This window comes from Cladophialophora yegresii (assembly GCF_000585515.1).
Source record: "Cladophialophora yegresii CBS 114405 chromosome Unknown aczIN-supercont1.6, whole genome shotgun sequence".
Lineage (NCBI taxonomy): Eukaryota > Fungi > Ascomycota > Eurotiomycetes > Chaetothyriales > Herpotrichiellaceae > Cladophialophora > Cladophialophora yegresii.
In genome coordinates this window covers 1167586-1183666 of record NW_006913050.1, presented here as the reverse complement: position 1 = coordinate 1183666, position 16081 = coordinate 1167586, and the positions used below count along the sequence as shown (strand labels likewise).

The 16081-nt window shown below is 53.0% G+C and overlaps 6 protein-coding genes across 6 annotated transcripts; 3 read left to right on the top strand and 3 right to left on the bottom strand.

Annotated features, from left to right (window-relative positions):
* Positions 1–44: 44 nt before the first annotated feature.
* Positions 45–1019, bottom strand: A1O7_08437 (uncharacterized protein; the record flags this gene model as incomplete). The annotated part of the gene is made up of 2 exons (XM_007762429.1): positions 45–932; positions 984–1019. The coding sequence occupies 2 exons, from the start codon at positions 1017–1019 to the stop codon at positions 45–47; spliced, it is 924 nt and encodes a 307-aa protein (XP_007760619.1).
* Positions 1020–2569: 1550 nt separating this feature from the next.
* A1O7_08436 (uncharacterized protein) lies at positions 2570–4599 on the top strand (the record flags this gene model as incomplete). Its single annotated transcript, XM_007762428.1, has 6 exons — positions 2570–2675; positions 2731–3493; positions 3543–3723; positions 3775–3869; positions 3918–4211; positions 4281–4599. The coding sequence occupies 6 exons, from the start codon at positions 2570–2572 to the stop codon at positions 4597–4599; spliced, it is 1758 nt and encodes a 585-aa protein (XP_007760618.1).
* A 1083-nt stretch (positions 4600–5682) lies between these two features.
* On the bottom strand, positions 5683–8991 carry A1O7_08435 (uncharacterized protein; the record flags this gene model as incomplete). Its single annotated transcript, XM_007762427.1, has 1 exon — positions 5683–8991. The coding sequence occupies one exon, from the start codon at positions 8989–8991 to the stop codon at positions 5683–5685; it is 3309 nt and encodes a 1102-aa protein (XP_007760617.1).
* A 584-nt stretch (positions 8992–9575) lies between these two features.
* On the top strand, positions 9576–12276 carry A1O7_08434 (uncharacterized protein; the record flags this gene model as incomplete). Its single annotated transcript, XM_007762426.1, has 2 exons — positions 9576–9734; positions 9787–12276. The coding sequence occupies 2 exons, from the start codon at positions 9576–9578 to the stop codon at positions 12274–12276; spliced, it is 2649 nt and encodes an 882-aa protein (XP_007760616.1).
* Positions 12277–12912: 636 nt separating this feature from the next.
* On the top strand, positions 12913–14663 carry A1O7_08433 (uncharacterized protein; the record flags this gene model as incomplete). The annotated part of the gene is made up of 3 exons (XM_007762425.1): positions 12913–13180; positions 13233–13394; positions 13447–14663. The coding sequence occupies 3 exons, from the start codon at positions 12913–12915 to the stop codon at positions 14661–14663; spliced, it is 1647 nt and encodes a 548-aa protein (XP_007760615.1).
* A 535-nt stretch (positions 14664–15198) lies between these two features.
* Positions 15199–15786, bottom strand: A1O7_08432 (uncharacterized protein; the record flags this gene model as incomplete). The annotated part of the gene is made up of 1 exon (XM_007762424.1): positions 15199–15786. The coding sequence occupies one exon, from the start codon at positions 15784–15786 to the stop codon at positions 15199–15201; it is 588 nt and encodes a 195-aa protein (XP_007760614.1).
* Between the last annotated feature and the right edge of the window lie 295 nt (positions 15787–16081).

Here is a 16081-nt window from a genome sequence, read left to right as displayed (position 1 = left end):
TCAGCTATCCAAGAACTCAACGGCATTTTGCAAAAGGATCTCTCTCACGCCTTTGACTGCTTGCCATTCCGCAGTCTCTTTCTCCGCCCGCCAGTCTTTCCACTATCGGCATCTTGGTCGAGGTCTGCTTGCGCAAACGGTCTCTTGTCATTTTGCTTTTGTTCTTCTTGTGCGACCGCAGGCGGTGCTGAAGCTTCAGACTTGGTTTCGTGGTCCCCTTTCCGCTTCTTGTTCTTGGTAGAGTTCGCACCTTCTGTCGAGTCGTCACTCTGTCGCTTCCGTTTCTTGTTTGCTTTGGCCCTCTTCTTCTCTTCCCTGGCCTTGGCCCTTGCCTCCACTGCTTTCACGAAGTCGTCGTCGTCGTCATCGGGTTCCTGCACCCCTTCGGCCTTCTCGTCCTCGGCAGGAGGCGGAGGTGTGACTTTGCGCTCGTGGTCCTTCTTAGATCTCTTTCGTTTTGGCTCTTCTTCGTTTGCCTGCTCCGCTCGGGGCGGCCGATCAGCTTCCACCTTTCGCTTTGGGTTCTCTTTTGCCTTCGCCAAGCCAGCTGGCTTCTCTTTGCCCGGTTTCTGTTTGTAGAGCTGTTCAATTGGTGTGGGGTTAGGGTCGATGGTAAAGAAGCCGCTCGGGTCAGGTACGGCCTTTACAGACTTCTGCGACGTCGGCTTCTTTGTCGGACGAATTGGGATAGTCGGGACCTCTGTTTCAGGTGCCTTCGATTCCTCACCGACGACCTGCTCCTCTCGCTTCATCACTTCTTGCAATGACTCTGTTGACTGTTTGAATGTTGCGATTGACTTCTCCGTGACGTTGAGACGCCCCAGAATCAATGATCGTGTGGCGCTCTTGTCATCGCAGAGTTTCCGCATCTCGACGAGTAACGAGGCATGAGTATCCAGTAAGGACACGATTGAGTTGTGTTGGTCCAGGAACTGAATACACCGTCAGTGTTGCGCAAGCGCATAACGAAGACTTCGACTTACTGTTTCCCATGCTTTGTTACCTATTTCCGTAGCCATATTGTCAAGCACTCAATCGAGCAACGCACAGTGAGTCTCTGTCGAGGTCAGGAAGGTGAGGGCGGACTCGAGAATTCTATGTGCAATTGGAGAGGAATTTGTCCCGCCAACGGCGAGGCTGCGAACATCTCCGAATAGTGACAAGGCTGTGGCAGCTACACTTCACCGTACATTGCTCGGCCCTTATCTTAGCACTACGGTGAATTTTGCGGCCCTGTCGTGGACAATCACCTCGCACCTCACTTCACAGACGCTTTTGCCTTCACAAAACCACAGCAATATCCAATTGCTCAGGGGTATTTTCATAGGCAAGCACGTTTCTCAGAAAAACACAAGAGAGAGTGCTGTTTGCTGCAGGAATGGTGGGTGCACTTCATTTTGCGCTAGAGAAGGTGGCCAGGGTGTGGTTGATGCACTGCTATGGAATCAACACCACACAAGCCATGCCGAGACTACGAGGTGGACGTGATAGGAGGAAGACTGACTGTGAACCCTAATAGGGGACTGTGCTATGCTCCAGAAGACCCCAATTGAGCCGTACCCTTCTTACCCTGAGACCCCGTCTCTGAGAACTTGTCCATGAACCGCGGTTTGTGTTGAACAGGGATCACACCAAGAACAGGCAGGACGAAAGCTATCTGTGAACTCCTAGCGAAGTTTTTACCCGCACTCTAAGAGAGGACCAAGCCCAGACTCCGTCCTTAATGAGTGTTAATACACACACTCAAGCAGCCCATCCTTGGTCAGGTCTGCTGGCTACAGCGGGTGTGCCAGCACTGAATACTCTCGATTCCGGATACCGTGCTGAATGAGCAAGACAACATGAGGCGAATATGGCATTCTCGCACAAATTCGTCACTTATCCCGCACGACGACGAAGAGCTGACAGTCTATACATGATCTCCGAAACACGCGCCCTGGAGCGGATTCCCTTGCGTCACTCTTGACCGGTCCCCATGGGTGTGGCAGCATTCCTGTGCTGAGTCTATTGAAGCTTCAGACCTGACTCGAATATGCAGTGAGTTGCATTAAAGGTGCCTACACCTGCCATTGTGCGCTCCGACAGCTATTGAGAAGGCGGTGATTGCCGCCACTATTGTCGTCGGTCTTGCCTCAAGTCAATGCCAACTGTTACCCACCTTCAAACTCTCGGATCCTCAATGGGTTCCTTCCTCAATGGACCTCCTCCTTCCTCCCGACTCGGTGTCGTCCATCTCTTTACTATTATTCCTTCATTCTTGTCCTATCTCTCCTCTTCTTCTCTTCTACACAATTCGCTTGCACAACTCCCCTGCTGTTAGCATCTCCTCCCTCTTATCATCCATCCAGCACTGCATCTTGGTTGCTCATTCTCATCTCCCCGTTGGCCGCTCTATCCATTGAGCTTCATCCCCATTTCTACACCCAGAAAAGCAAGCAGAAAGGCGTGGCAGCAAGCTGTTCTTGTGCCAATACTCCGCAGGTGGGTTCATCAAGCAGCTCCGTTCCATCGACGCCTACTGTTCCTTTTGCAAGAAGCATACTGATACCGAGCACTACAGAGCGGCAACATGTCCGAGAAGCCTACGAGTCAAACAGCCTCGAGCAATGCCTATGCCGGTTACCCTCAGACGCGAATGCCCTACACTGGGCTTGGCTACCAACAGTACAATGGAGGTAAGAGCTGGAGTCACAGTGGCTGCCATAGGCTTCTTTTCTCACCATTTCTCAGGCATGAACATGACCAATTCCAACCCCCTTGCCAGCATGCAGAACCTCAACGCCACCTTGCCATCCTCTGGATCCGCGGACAATGACATGAATGCTGTCAATCGCCAAGGGTACAATAGCCCAATGATGGTCTTGCCATCGGGTCAGACTGTGCCGCTCACCAACTGCTATGCTCAGACCCAGTCGTCGTTTGGAGATACCACTTCACAAATGCCTTATGTCCCCACTGGCATGTTCCCAAACTTCATTGGCAATACCAGCATGGCTCCCAGCACCCTTGCAGGCTATGGATGGCCTTATGGAATGGCCCCCAACCTTGCCGGATTTGACCCAGCTCGTCGAGGCTCTTGGTCTCCTGAAGACAATGCTGCCAACAACCAAGCTGCTGCGCTTCAAGCTCAATCGGACTACTACAACATCCCCGTCCCATACATGGCCACTGGTGCTTCAGCCAGCCAGCACTATATTGCCGGCCCCATCCAACCCATGAAGTGTCAAGACAACAAGTCATATGAAATGGTGAACCTTGACGAGCTTGTCAATCGAGATCCGCCCATCCCTCGCGCTGTGCCCGCTCTCTGGACAAACCAAGAAGAGCTCAGCCTGGCCAAATGCCTCCAGAATCCTGAAGGCATCACCAACGTCTACATCCGCGGCTTCATGCCTGAGACCACTGATGAAGACCTTCATCGCTGGGCTTCTCGATTTGGTGAGATTGAGTCATGCAAGGCCATCATTGAGCAAGACACAGGCAAATGCAAAGGGTATGCGTGCCTCCCAATTGACCTTGTTCATCACGCTGACTTCTTCCAGCTTTGGCTTCGTCATGTACTACTCTCCTGCTGCCGCTGAGAACTGTATCCGTGGTTTCTTTCATCTTGGTTTTCAGGCCAGCTATGCCCAGAAGTCCCGCAACTCTCGACTGAAGGATCTTGAAGATAGAAACTCCACTAACATCTACTGCACCGGAGTTCCGATTGAATGGAATGAATCGGTTCGTCCCTTCTCTTCTTTGCTGTGAACCCCGACTGACACCTGGCTTCAGGACTTAGCCAAACATTTTGCTCCATACGTTGCCGTCTCCACCAAGATTTGCCGTGATGCTCCATCCGGTGTCAGCAAGGAAGTCGGCTTTGCCAGGTATGCGTCATGTTCTCATCTTCAGCGTCTCGTTGCTGACCCTTACAGGTTCGAGTCCCGTGAGGTCGCCGAGCGTGTTATCAGAGAGTTCCACTCTGTCCTCAACGAGCGTGACAACGTCAAGTTGTTCCTCCGTTTCGCCGACACCAAGGCTCAGAAGCAACTCAAGCAGCAGAGCCAGGAGCGTCGCACCTGGCGAAGCCGCGAGTACAGCTTCTCTGTCGAACACACTCCCTCACCAACTTTGTCTCGATTGCAGAACATGAACAATCACATCAGTCCGAATGGCAGTTACCAGTCACCTGCTGGTGGCTTCACTCCAGCGACGTCAGTCTCTCCGCCGTAAGTCTGGCCTTACTGCTGTCTCCAGATCTCTTGGCAAGTCACCTTCACTGACATCTCTTCCTACAGTGAGTTGCAAGGTGTCACCAATAACAACAAGCCTGTCAATCTGCCCATTCGCAGCTCCTCTACTGCGTGGCCGATGCAAGGCGGGCTGCAGTCAATCACCAATACCACCACAGTTCGAACCAATGGTGCAGATGCTGTTGCCACTCGTCCCTATATTGAGGTGCGACCCAAAGCTACTGCTACCGTTGCAATTGTTCCGGACCACGGTGACGCCAACAAGAGCACGAAGACCCCGAGTCCCAAGAAGGTCACCATCAAGGTTGAGCCAGCCAGTGGCAAGGAGAACTACATCACTGCCACTCCTCAGTCCAGCAAATAAGCTTCGCCACGCCAACTTTGTCCAAGAACATCATTCCAGCACGCATCGTATTACCTCAGGTGTGCATCATGTTCTTGGTCTGCTGGTACAACTCCATCTTGTTTTCTTTTGTTTCTCCTTGTCTTGAGCATGCACCGCCATCAGCTGGGGCGACATGCATTCTGTCAGCACCAGCACTGGCGATCAACATATGGACATAAGACACGATCATTATCCATGTACGGCAAGACATCGGTAACGTGTGCATTGATGACAGGCGACATCAGCACGGGAATATGTCGATATGACAGGTGTCAGAAGAAGAGCTGGAAAAAATATTCACGCAAGACTTGCAGGTATTACTGAAACATGTACTTAGTTGAGAGATCGATCTCAAATGTATCAAAGGTATCTCCACTCGAATCTGCTTTATTACACGTGCCCGTTCCCTTTGTCCTTCAGCAGACGGGCATGGCATTTTACGGTCAGGTCATAAGCCGCAACGTAGTCTGCCAGGAACAGACACGTGTGAGTACCTGCTTCTGACGGGACCTGCGATATGGTTAAAGCGTGCGGCTCGTGTCATCACATGCCGTTGCTTGCTACGTAGCCGTCGTGGATGTTGGTTGATAAGGCTGCGCGGAAAGGGGCGGAAATACTCCGTATGTCATCCACATACCGAATTGGACCAGGGGAATCTGGGAAAGTGGTCGGCGGAAGGGATTGTGTGACATCAAAGGTCAATCAGTCTGCGCGAAGACATACGCGGCTACTGGTGTTGATCCTGGTGCTTCATTGTTCTCCATTCTGCAAATACAGAACCGCAGGGCTGACTTTCTAAGAAGAACAGGCTGATCATCTGGAGTGAGTGGGCAAGTAGCTCTGTAGACGGTGTCTGAGAAACCATTGTCATATCGCGTCAGCACATTCGAAGTGAGTGAGTGAGAGCACTGTGGATTCTAAAATCACTAACTACTCACTCCTGTCGTCGATTTGTTTCCGTCAAGATCCTCTCTAGGGCCTCCTTGCACGGGCCGCGCAAATGTGCCGGAAGCAAAGCAATCAATTGGGCGCTTGTCTTGACCACTTCTGCGTCGATGCATTCTATACTTCGACATCTGTGTCTGTGGCCTTGTCCATCCTGCCTGACGGTATAGGACTAGGTGTTTGCTCCTTGGAATCCATACCCGCCGACCTGGATCCCTCTTCCTCTCCGCGTGTCGTCAGCAGCAGAGAATCGTCGTCCCTCGCCGTTGGCCAACCGTTACCCGTTCCAAGCACGGCATCCCAATCCAATGCCTCGAGGAACCACTTGTCCCGTCTGGTCGTGCCTTTGTCGCCGCCTTCCATTGCTGCTCGGCTTGCTCTCGTGCGTCGTTGGCGTTTAGTCGACCCAGTTTGGCTGACACTGTGCAGTTCATTGCGGAGCTGTTCGAGGTGTTTGTCATGGGAGACGATGGAGCGGATATATGGCGCCACTTCGGTGATGACAGACACAGCTGACGGGTTGTCGAGGGAGGGAGATTTGCGGCCGAGGCCTGTGGGAAGTCCGATTCGGGATTCTTCGAGAAGCGGGTCGAGTGTTGCGGAAATAGTGGTGCGGGTGAGTTGAGACCGGCTGGAAGGGAGTTGATTGAGGTATAAGCGTACGACTTCGTGCCTTTGGGCTGATCGTATTTCGTGGGAGGAAGTGGATAGGCTCTTTATCGCGCTTGCGAGGAGAGGCGACGTGGAGTCATCGTAGAGATCCATTGCGCTCTTTGCGTCGGAGAGGATGACCATGTCAGTCAGCGTCTGGGCAGGCGTAGTTGCCGCGTCAAAGGGGTAGATATCTTCCTCGACCCAGTCCAGAGGCGAAATGCCCAAGCTGGCCCGGGCGAAGCGGATCAGGTCTTCTGTGTCTTCAAACTGCTCCGGAAGCAGATCGAGTCCGCTGATATATGTGTCTTGGCTGATAATTCGTGTTATCGACCCGTTGAGGCTGGACTCCTGCCTGTCTTGATACGATAGCATCCAGTCAAGTCCTCCTTGTTGAGAGCCGACGGTCATCTGGCACCAGAGACTGAGCTCTGTGATCGCAGCACGTAGATCTTGACCTTTGGTCAGAAAGAGGTTCTTTAATGCCTCTTTGCTCAGGAGGTGGCCCTCGGCTGCGGCGATGTGTCCAATATGTTGTATAGCTAGGTCCATCTCCGGACGACCGTAGCGTAACACGGTGAAGAGGTCAAGCTCGTCAATGGGTACAGAGTCGATGTCGTTGCAAGTAAGGATGACAGGTCTTCTCGAGGTCTTTATCAGCCAGATGACATGACTCCAGAAGCCTTTGTCTTCCTCGAACAAAATGTCGACTTCCTCGAATAAGATCAGAGACTGCTTTTGCGACTTGACTGGCGGATCCTTGCTCTGGTTCGGGCCAACCAGCTTTTGCTGCTTCCCGTTCTTAGCAACTCCGGAACTCATAAAAGCTGCCGTAGTCTTCTGGTTCGAAGGCAAGGGCTCATGGACAAGTCGTGTTTCATCATCGATAGAGACAGTGGATTCTCTACTCAGCGGGCTGCTCTGCTGCACAAGATGGTTGTGTGTCATATCTCCCACCTTGTCCTGGATATCCCTTGCACTTCGCCGCATGCCCGGGTTGATCTCGAAAACCTCGAAACCTAGTTGCTGTGCAACCGCGAAGATGGATGCAGTCTTACCGGAGCCGGGTGGACCTACCAGCAGGATGGCGTTCTTTCCGTTCGCAGTCGATCGCGCATCATCGTCGTCTGAGTCTGCAATGAAGTCCTCCATTTCTTCAGACTTTCTCTTTCGGCGCAGCTTTTTGGCCGCGGGTGGGTTTGCCTTCTGTGACCCGCCTGTCTGGACTTGATGAACTCGCAGACTGTTCAACCAGTCATGCAAGACCTTGCTCTGACTCTCCAGTACATCTTGCCAACAAGCTGGGGCATATTCGTGAGACCATATGCGAGGTCCTGCGGCCGTACCTTTGTCGAAGCAACTTGGCGTAGATCGAATGCGTGTGCTCAAGGACATAAGTGGATTTGGCCAGGCTTTCTGGTTGTTGCTTGTCTCAAGTAGCGCATCCACGGTTTCCGAGTAAAATTTACCGCTCATAACTCGCCGTCTGGGCATGTGAATGGTGGAGGTTCCAGCACCGGGAACAGCATACCGAGAAAAATTCCAAAGAATGTCTTCTTCAGGTCTGATATGGAGAGCATTATCCTTCAACTTGGAAGGATTTTTTGAGGCTAGAGCCTGGTTTGGGAGCAGAGCGTGCGATGAATGATCGGGTCGGATATGTTGTAGGAAAGCTGGAGGCCAAATTGAAGGCAGCAAGGGAGTAAGTTGTTTAGATAGCTTCTCGGATCCGAACACGATGTCTTTCCACGGCTTTGGTACCTTCGGATTTGGCTTGGTACCAGCCTCATCATCAGAGGTGATTATCACAGACGACGACTCGCTTTTCACATCAGATAGCTGCTTTTGCGTCTTGGCTGTAGCCTTCCCGAGAAAGAAAGGATGAGTCGTCTTTGCTACGGCAGGCTTGCTCGCTGCCTCTATCACTCGCTGCGCCGTGACTTCAGTGCTGGTCCTTTGATGTTTGCCCGACAATATCTCGTCGATTCTAGCGCCCGAGTCTGGAGCAGTATAAGGCAATGAAACACGCAATGAAGAGACGAATTTTCCGTTCTTCATCTCAACTTTCTTAGATGTTTTTGCTGGCTTTTTTGACTCGGTCGCTTTGATGTTCTGTTGGACAGTACCAGACCGCGGTGGTCTCTTGGGTGAAAAGCTGAGTTTACCATGCTCGCTCCGGAGCTTCTTGTTGCTTGGTGTGGAAGAAGGCTTGGTGCGCTTCAGCGGAGGGTCATCCATGGCACCGTCAGTTTGCGGAAGGTGATCAGGTACAGATTGAGGAGAGTCGATCTCATTTGTGGTTGATGAAGCATTCAAAAAAGGATGAGCTGAATATGCCGGTACGGGGTTAGTCTCATGCGAATTGAACTCGCCCTCAGTGGTCTGAGGATAGTGGCACATGGAATTCTGATCTTCAGAGTCTTCTTGTGGTGGCTCAATTAAAGTTCTGGCGGCATCTTGAAGTTGCTCTTGCCATGTCGACTGAGGTGTATTTACTGTGTCAAGTACTGATGTTACTGGTTCCACTGATAATCTGCGCCTCTTCACTCTCATATTCTCGCGTTCGAGGTCATCCTCTTCAATGACACTCCAGCGGCTTCCGGGAGGTACCTCAGCGACAACCGAGACTGACTGGTTTGAAAGAAGGGGTATGCCAGCGCCAGAGTCGGCAGTAGCGTTGGTAGGCACGGAGTGCAACACCACATCATCGCTGGTTCCGTCTAGTCCTACGTTGACTTTTGAGGGAGATGCAGTGTCCTCGAGTTTAACTGCCATTGGTGTTGTCAGCCAGGCTGATGTTTGACCAATGCAGATCACCAACCTTTTCTGAAGAGCGGATGCATACCACCTGGCGCAGTGCCATAGTCTAACACCGTCGCCATTCACCCTAGTGTCATGCGTTGACGGAGACGTCCCACCCTGCAGCCTGGGCTCTGGCTCAAGCGGTCCATATGTTGTATGCAAGTAGGCAAGAGAGGAGACGAACGGGAAGCTCGACAGTCTGAACTCTTGTCGTGGTGCTGTCGATGTGTGGGTGCACTGAGACTGCGCGTGGTCGTATCCAAGTGAGTTCTTGGGAAAACGCGTCAGTGACGCGATTCGCTTTGACATGCCGCTTGATGGAGGCTCTGGAGCGGGTGAATGGGCATCACTGATAGGCTTCCTTTAGGCGGAAGATCGACCGCTAAGCGGCCCTGGGTTGGTGCCCAGATCTGGAAAGGTGCAAGCGAGGCTTACATAACTGCGTGGTCAGCACTCTCGCATGTGTCTCCAACGAACTTTTTGCGCATCTTGACTTTTTGAGACGACACTGCGTGCAAAGTGCAACGCACAACCCTAACAACACTCCATGTATTGAAATGGACGTATCGGCTCCCGCCGTTCTGGCCAGATTGCCCCGACCTAGCAGGCCAGATGGAATCTATTTCGGGGCGGTTCATGGTGTGCGTGACGGACTGAAAAAGCGGAGGAAAGAAATTTGTGCGGCAGTCGACGGCGATTCTGTCGGCCTTTATGAAGTAACAATCCTCTGGAAGCACACATCTGACGACGGTATTGACACTTTGGCAGGTTGAGAATGGCAGTATCCTTGCTTCTTTCCCTGTCCCGCCTTCTTCGCGTTTCCTGGGACCACCTTGCTCAATCCGCGAGAAAACTGACGGACTAAACACTCGATGGACGTACTGCGCCATAAAGCGGGAAGCTCTAAGAGTCGAGGCTTTCCAGACATCAGGTGACGACTCGACGCGCCCCGCGTTCTTCGCGAGCCCACCATTACAGGACCAAGATAGTCCTGTTACGCTTCTCGACGTTCTCCCAGGAAACAGAGGGAAACGGGTTCTAGTCGTCCAACAAAATGGTAGTGTCACAATCTTCTCCGGAGACCTGCAGTCTATGTCATCCGGATTGTCACTGGCTTCACAGCACGAAAAGAGCATTAGGACCTTGGCTATCCAGAATGCCACACTTCCAGAGGCACGGAAAACCATTTTCAAGCAGAGACCAGATATTGCTACTGCTGTTGCGCCTGATACTTCGTGCCTAGCAGTTGCCTACGTTCAGAGTGTACAATGTGGCGCCGTTGATACCTTCCGCTATGGTGTTTGGGCTATCGACGCTGTCGAACAAAACTCCGCATCTAGTGGGAGGTTTCTGCATCCATTGTTCGAGCATGAAATCTCATTGGCTGGAAACAGACCTAATGTTCTCAACGACAAATCTTGCACATTTGACTCAAGAGCGTCCTATCTCGCCGTACGCGCAGGACAAAGGTTCATCTCATACGATTTGACAGGCTTGGTACCGTCCTTGGCTTCAACATTACACCTTCGGTCCAGCGGTCCCCACGGAATCATGCCCATCTCGCCAGCATTTGCTATCTGCTGGCGTGATGAGTCTTTGCAGCTCTATGACCTCAAGTACCAGTCGGTGCAGGCTCAGAAGGATATAAAGCAAGCTAATCTCAAGCGCAAACTTAATACCCCCCACGAAGGCAGTGGTCCCGTCGACTTTGTGGCGTACTATCCCCAATTGGCACGGATTATCGGACGAAGACGCCATCAGCTTGTGGCGATTGATATTACTGCTAGTGGATCGCGGCGACTGCTTGAAAAAGGGAGCAGTCTTCTTCACAACATCGGACGGGGAATTAATCGTCAAGACTCGACGGTAAAACACCCAGAAAAGAAACTGTCGTCAGGGCATGATAAATCGATGGTGGCTTCTTCACCTAGCGCAGATTGGGAATCCGTGCGACAACGGCTCGATCAATTAACCCTGTCTGGTGATGTCGCCGGCTTCGAGACAGTTGTGGCCAATGACATCTGGAAAAGTCGCTCCCTTGACGAATCGCACGGAGAAGCCCTCACTGTACCGGACTTCAAGGTTAATTACCTGTTGTCCAAGATCTTCCATACAACCGTCGGCTCGAACGCTGCCTACAACGACCGAAGTACCAGTCAAAAGCGCGTGCAAATTCAAGTTTACTCACCCAAACTTATCTCATGGATCTCCGGTCAAGGTTTGCTCTCCAGTCGACATGTTGAGAGGGCACTTGAGACCACCTCGTTTGATGCTGGCCAAAAACTTGGTGCCTGTGCCATAGCACAGGCACTCCTCGATGCCGACCCATCCTGTCATTTACTCGTGTGTTGCATTGAGAACGGCTTTAGTCAGTATGTGGAGGAACAAGCAGCTGTAGTACAGCTGTTGATTCAGCGGGCTCTGGCCTCGTTGTCGGAAACAGCCGCCGCAGAGCCGAAGCCGCGAACAAAGGGGACAATGGATGTTGACTTGGTCTCTGACGCCCCGGAGATGCAGGTGCAGTCGTTGTCCGCCACCTCCGCGGAGAACCCTTGGTTACCCACCCCAGTGCAAGGAGCGTTGATCGCGGCTCTGAACAGGTTCGGCACGGCGGCAGGCCTGACGATATCAACAAATCTGAAAGCCCTGCTCTCGCAGACAGAAGTCCTGGCTTTGATTCAATTCCTACGACAGCAACTATTCAAAGCTGGTCACACTCGATCGCTTCAGAGCCAGCCCATGACTGAGGAGGTTCCGCGCACCGTCAGATTTGACGCCACGATCAAGTTGTTATCCGCCTGCGTCGATGCTATGGGACCACTTGGATTCTTTGCTGCTTTGGATAACGAGGACTTCGTCGACACCCTCGTACCAGAGCTGGCTACTGAGGTCACGAATACAAAGCAGAGCCTAGAGGACGTCGCAGAACTTCGAGGCATTCTGCGTGAGGCTTTGCGCTTTCAAGAATCTGTTCAAAGACAGCGGGCGGCTGGTGCGCGTAGTCGGGCTCACGCGGCTAGCAATACCGCACAGCAGCGGCCCGGGGCTATTGTGACAGTGTACTCGGAAGCTGTTGACGGTGAAGAAAACCCTCAAGCAGGATCCATGTTGCCTCTCAGCTTGAAGGCTCAGGATGTTGTCACTGCTGGGAAGATCAGAAAGGGTGGAGGGCAGGTCAAGCAAAGGAGCATTCGCCAGAAACGGATGCTAGAGAGGAGAGCCAAGGGCGGGTATACTTTTGAGCGACTAGTATTGTGAATTCCGCGCACGCAGTAGTCCAAGATAGCGGTGCAAGATGGGAAATTTCGAGAGCGGGATCCTATCCACTTCGTCAATCATGCTGGTAAAACATCTCAGCCCGATCTGGCTGGACCATGCTGAAGCGAGATGTCAAGCATCCCAACCTGGACTCGGGGGAATGCAAGAACCTCGGGCTGTGATTGGCTCTTTGAGGAGTTCACGAGGCTAGCCTCGTTCAGGCTCCGTCGCAACTCGATGCATGCGACGGCGACTCCGCTGCCCACCTTCAGGCCTTCGCTCGCTCAGACTTTTACGGGTTCACCCGCTGCTCTCATTCTCGCTGTGGCCTCGATACATCAGTTGAAGCCATTGACATTCTTCCGTGTTCCTCTGCCGCACACGCCACGAGGGTAGCCCCTGACAGATCCCTTGACTCGATTGCAGCCGAACCAACCCACTGACTGGGTCGACGAGGGACTCGAGAACCGTCTGCTAGGTATCGGCCTATTCTCACTTACTCAGGAGCAGAGTCGAGTCCTTATTCAAGCCACATCTCCCAACAGAGGGGTGAGGTGTTCTGCGGACACCACCCTTGCCGTGGCGGGGCTTCGCTGTGTCCAAGCGCCGCTTGTCAATCAGCACTGAACGCAAACAATGGCCTACCCCAGCGGCACTACCTATCACGCCGACTCTGATGCCGACGACGAATACGAGAGAAGTGTCATGACCTCGCCTACCCAGCTACATACCGACTCGGAAACTTCGTCTGACCCTCCCTCGAACGAACACACTCCTACGACCTTCGATGCACCCGGGGATGATTCAGGGCTACCGAGAACAATCATAACAGAATGGACTCCGGAGGACTGTGCACAATTCGTGTCGAGTCTGAACTTGAGGCAGTATTGCCAGGCCTTTGTTGGTAAGGCACGCGTGAGAGAGATATGAGGCCTCCGTAAGCTAATTGGGTGTAGAACATGGCATTGAAGGAGAAGCGCTTGTTGCGCTCAAGCATGACGAACTCAAGGAGATGGGCATTGCCAGCGTGGGGCATCGTCTTACCATCCTGAAGAACGTCTACGACATGAAGGTCAATCAAGACATTCCATTTGAACCGGACGACTACGTCCCTCCGAGTAGGCCCACTCATCCTCCACCTTGGTTGCGCATGACTGATTTGTTCTCCAGCTGCCGAGCAGAACCCTCAGCATGAAATGGCGACCAAAGAAGACATCCAGCGACTTGCCAGATCCATCCTTCGACTGCGAGACGAGCGAATAGCCCAAGCGGAAGCGCAGTTAACCAGGCTGGCAGATGATTACCGCAAACTGCGGCAGGAGTTACTACCAGTTTTCAAGATGTCCAAGGAACGCTCAGAACCGCTACCCTACGCCCCTTACCAGAACAACGCCATCAGTCCTGAAATATACCAGCAGGACGTCGTGTCTCCTCCTGTCACCACCCAACCGCCCCACGAAAAGACCAGCCTTACACGCACGTTCTCCAAGAAACTAGGCCTCAGCTCAACGCCCAAGAACAACTCTCCAACACACATCCCCAGTACCATACACGAGGGTAGGACTTTGAACACCGAGAACGGAGGCCTCGACCCCTCCGCCGCAGCCAGCCTTGCCTCAAACTCACTAACCGCCCAGATGTCAGGTGGCGCCTTACCTCATCCCTCTCCCGGAGTCCCTTCACCAACGTCTCCTCTACCTTACCAGCATCAACCTCTCGCCGCGCGCTCGTACCAACGAGAGGGAAGTAGCGGCATAAGTTCCATTTCGCGCTACGACGGAACAGACGACCGCGCTGTGACCATCGAGCGAGATCGTGACCCTCCCACATCTGCGAAATCAGTCTCCGCAAAGTTAAACCCCTCGAATTCCTCTATATCAAACGCGTCGACTCTTATCCCTTCCCGCGAAATGTCTGCCAGTGTGCCCCCGCAACTTCCCTCAAGCGCAGCTGTAGGCCACACCCCTCACAACCGCGACAAAGACCCCCCTTCCGGTGGCGGAGGTGACGCTCCCTCCGTCGAGATTTTTAAATCGTTCCGTGTGGGCCTAGAAGATCCATGCTATAAAGTCCTCCCCGCCGCGCTACGGAAGTACAATATACAAGCTGATTGGCGGCAATACGCGTTATACATTGTATACGGCGACCAGGAAAGATGCGTGGGGCTTGAGGAGAAACCGTTGGCGCTGTTCAAGGATCTCGATAGAGAAGGCAAGAAGCCGATGTTCATGTTGAGGAAGCTTGCGAATCCGATGGTCGGAGAGCCAGTGACGGCTGGGCTCGGCGTGAAGCCGCCGGCGCAAGCGGTCGCGCAGGGAGCTGGTGCTGGGTTAGGTGGCGGTGGCGCTGCAGCCGGGATGAGGCCGCTACCTGGAGGTGTACTATAACTTTGAAGGGCGAGGGGGCTTCGTTTGGATATACATTGCTGAGTTAGCGACCCGGGCGGATGTAAAATGGTAAAAGAATTTTGGTTCAAGTCAAGAAGTCTCTGATACTGGGTGGAGTTTCTGCGCCTGAGTATACTCATGCATGAACACATGTGCCACTATCTTGCCCGTACCCTTTGTCTGGACGGAGGAATCCCCCATCCCTGCCCAAGATGTCCTTCGCCAATGTTCTAAGGCCAACCAAACCGCCCAAAGATCGAGGTCCAGTGCCCGCCTACAACGCCGCCGCTATGCTCATCATTGCTGCTCAGAGAAGTCTTGAATGTTCCGCTGTCCATTTTCCTTATCCACGATAAGCGCCGCTTTTTCTTCTCGCCCGCTTGGAACCTTCCGGCTTCACGATTTCTCCAGCGATTTCATCATGTCGAGGCTCATCCTTTACTGCATCTTCCTCAACGTACACCCACCAAGCCCTCTTCTTCGACGCCTTCTTTTCTGGCGTGTTATGTGCACTGACTGCATCCTCCGTAGACTCCTAATCACTCCCCTCATCGACATCTTGCACGGGCTCGATCACCTCCGCAATATGTTCTTGTAGGAACTCAATGGCGAGCTCCACGGTGGCCAGCGGTACTCTTACATCTGGAAGGCCATCGGGCCCGCCGAACCATTCCTTCGACAAGGCGATGGCATTATTGCCATTATTTGCCCCGCCGCCCGATTGTGCGGCCGTTGTCGACGCATCGCCTGTTCCTGACGGACCCGTATTCGTGGTGGTCGTGCCATTCACCTCCTTTGTTTTGTCGTTACTATTGGCCGAGGTGGCGCTGCCGCTGCCGCTCTCCTCCTTGGGTGTCGTGGCCCGACGCATGACTTCGGCCATCAACTCGGGGAACGTGTCGCACTTTCCGTTGCGGAGGAGTTCCAGTGCCAGGGCTTTGACCCGGTCGGTCCAGCCTGTGCGGTTTAGAGAGTCGGAGAGGAGATTTGACAGTTCGGGGATGGCGTTTGTGTTGGCCCGCAGATGGGCTATGAGGGCTTGGGATGTGGCTGAGGGCAGTTTGGGCGTTGAGGCTGTTAAGGAGGGAGGGCATGGGATGGGTTTCTCCGTGGGTTCTTCCATCTTTTGACGGCGTCGATGGCTGTTGACAAAAGAACCTGAACGAGATGTGAGTAAGGTCAGAAAGCTCGTGGACCGACGCTATGCAGCTGAGGGTGGCTGATCCACAGAGCTGTTATTGTAGTCGAACGGTTTGGAGCGGCAACAGCTACTGTCCAGCAGTGCTGAGGTGAACAACAAGTGCGATAAATTAATGTAGATATTACAGTCTGGCGATGCTGAAGGAGAGTAATGGACTTGCTAATAGCCGTGCCTAAATCAAGTACGTGATGGGCAGTAGGAGGGGACACAATGTTGT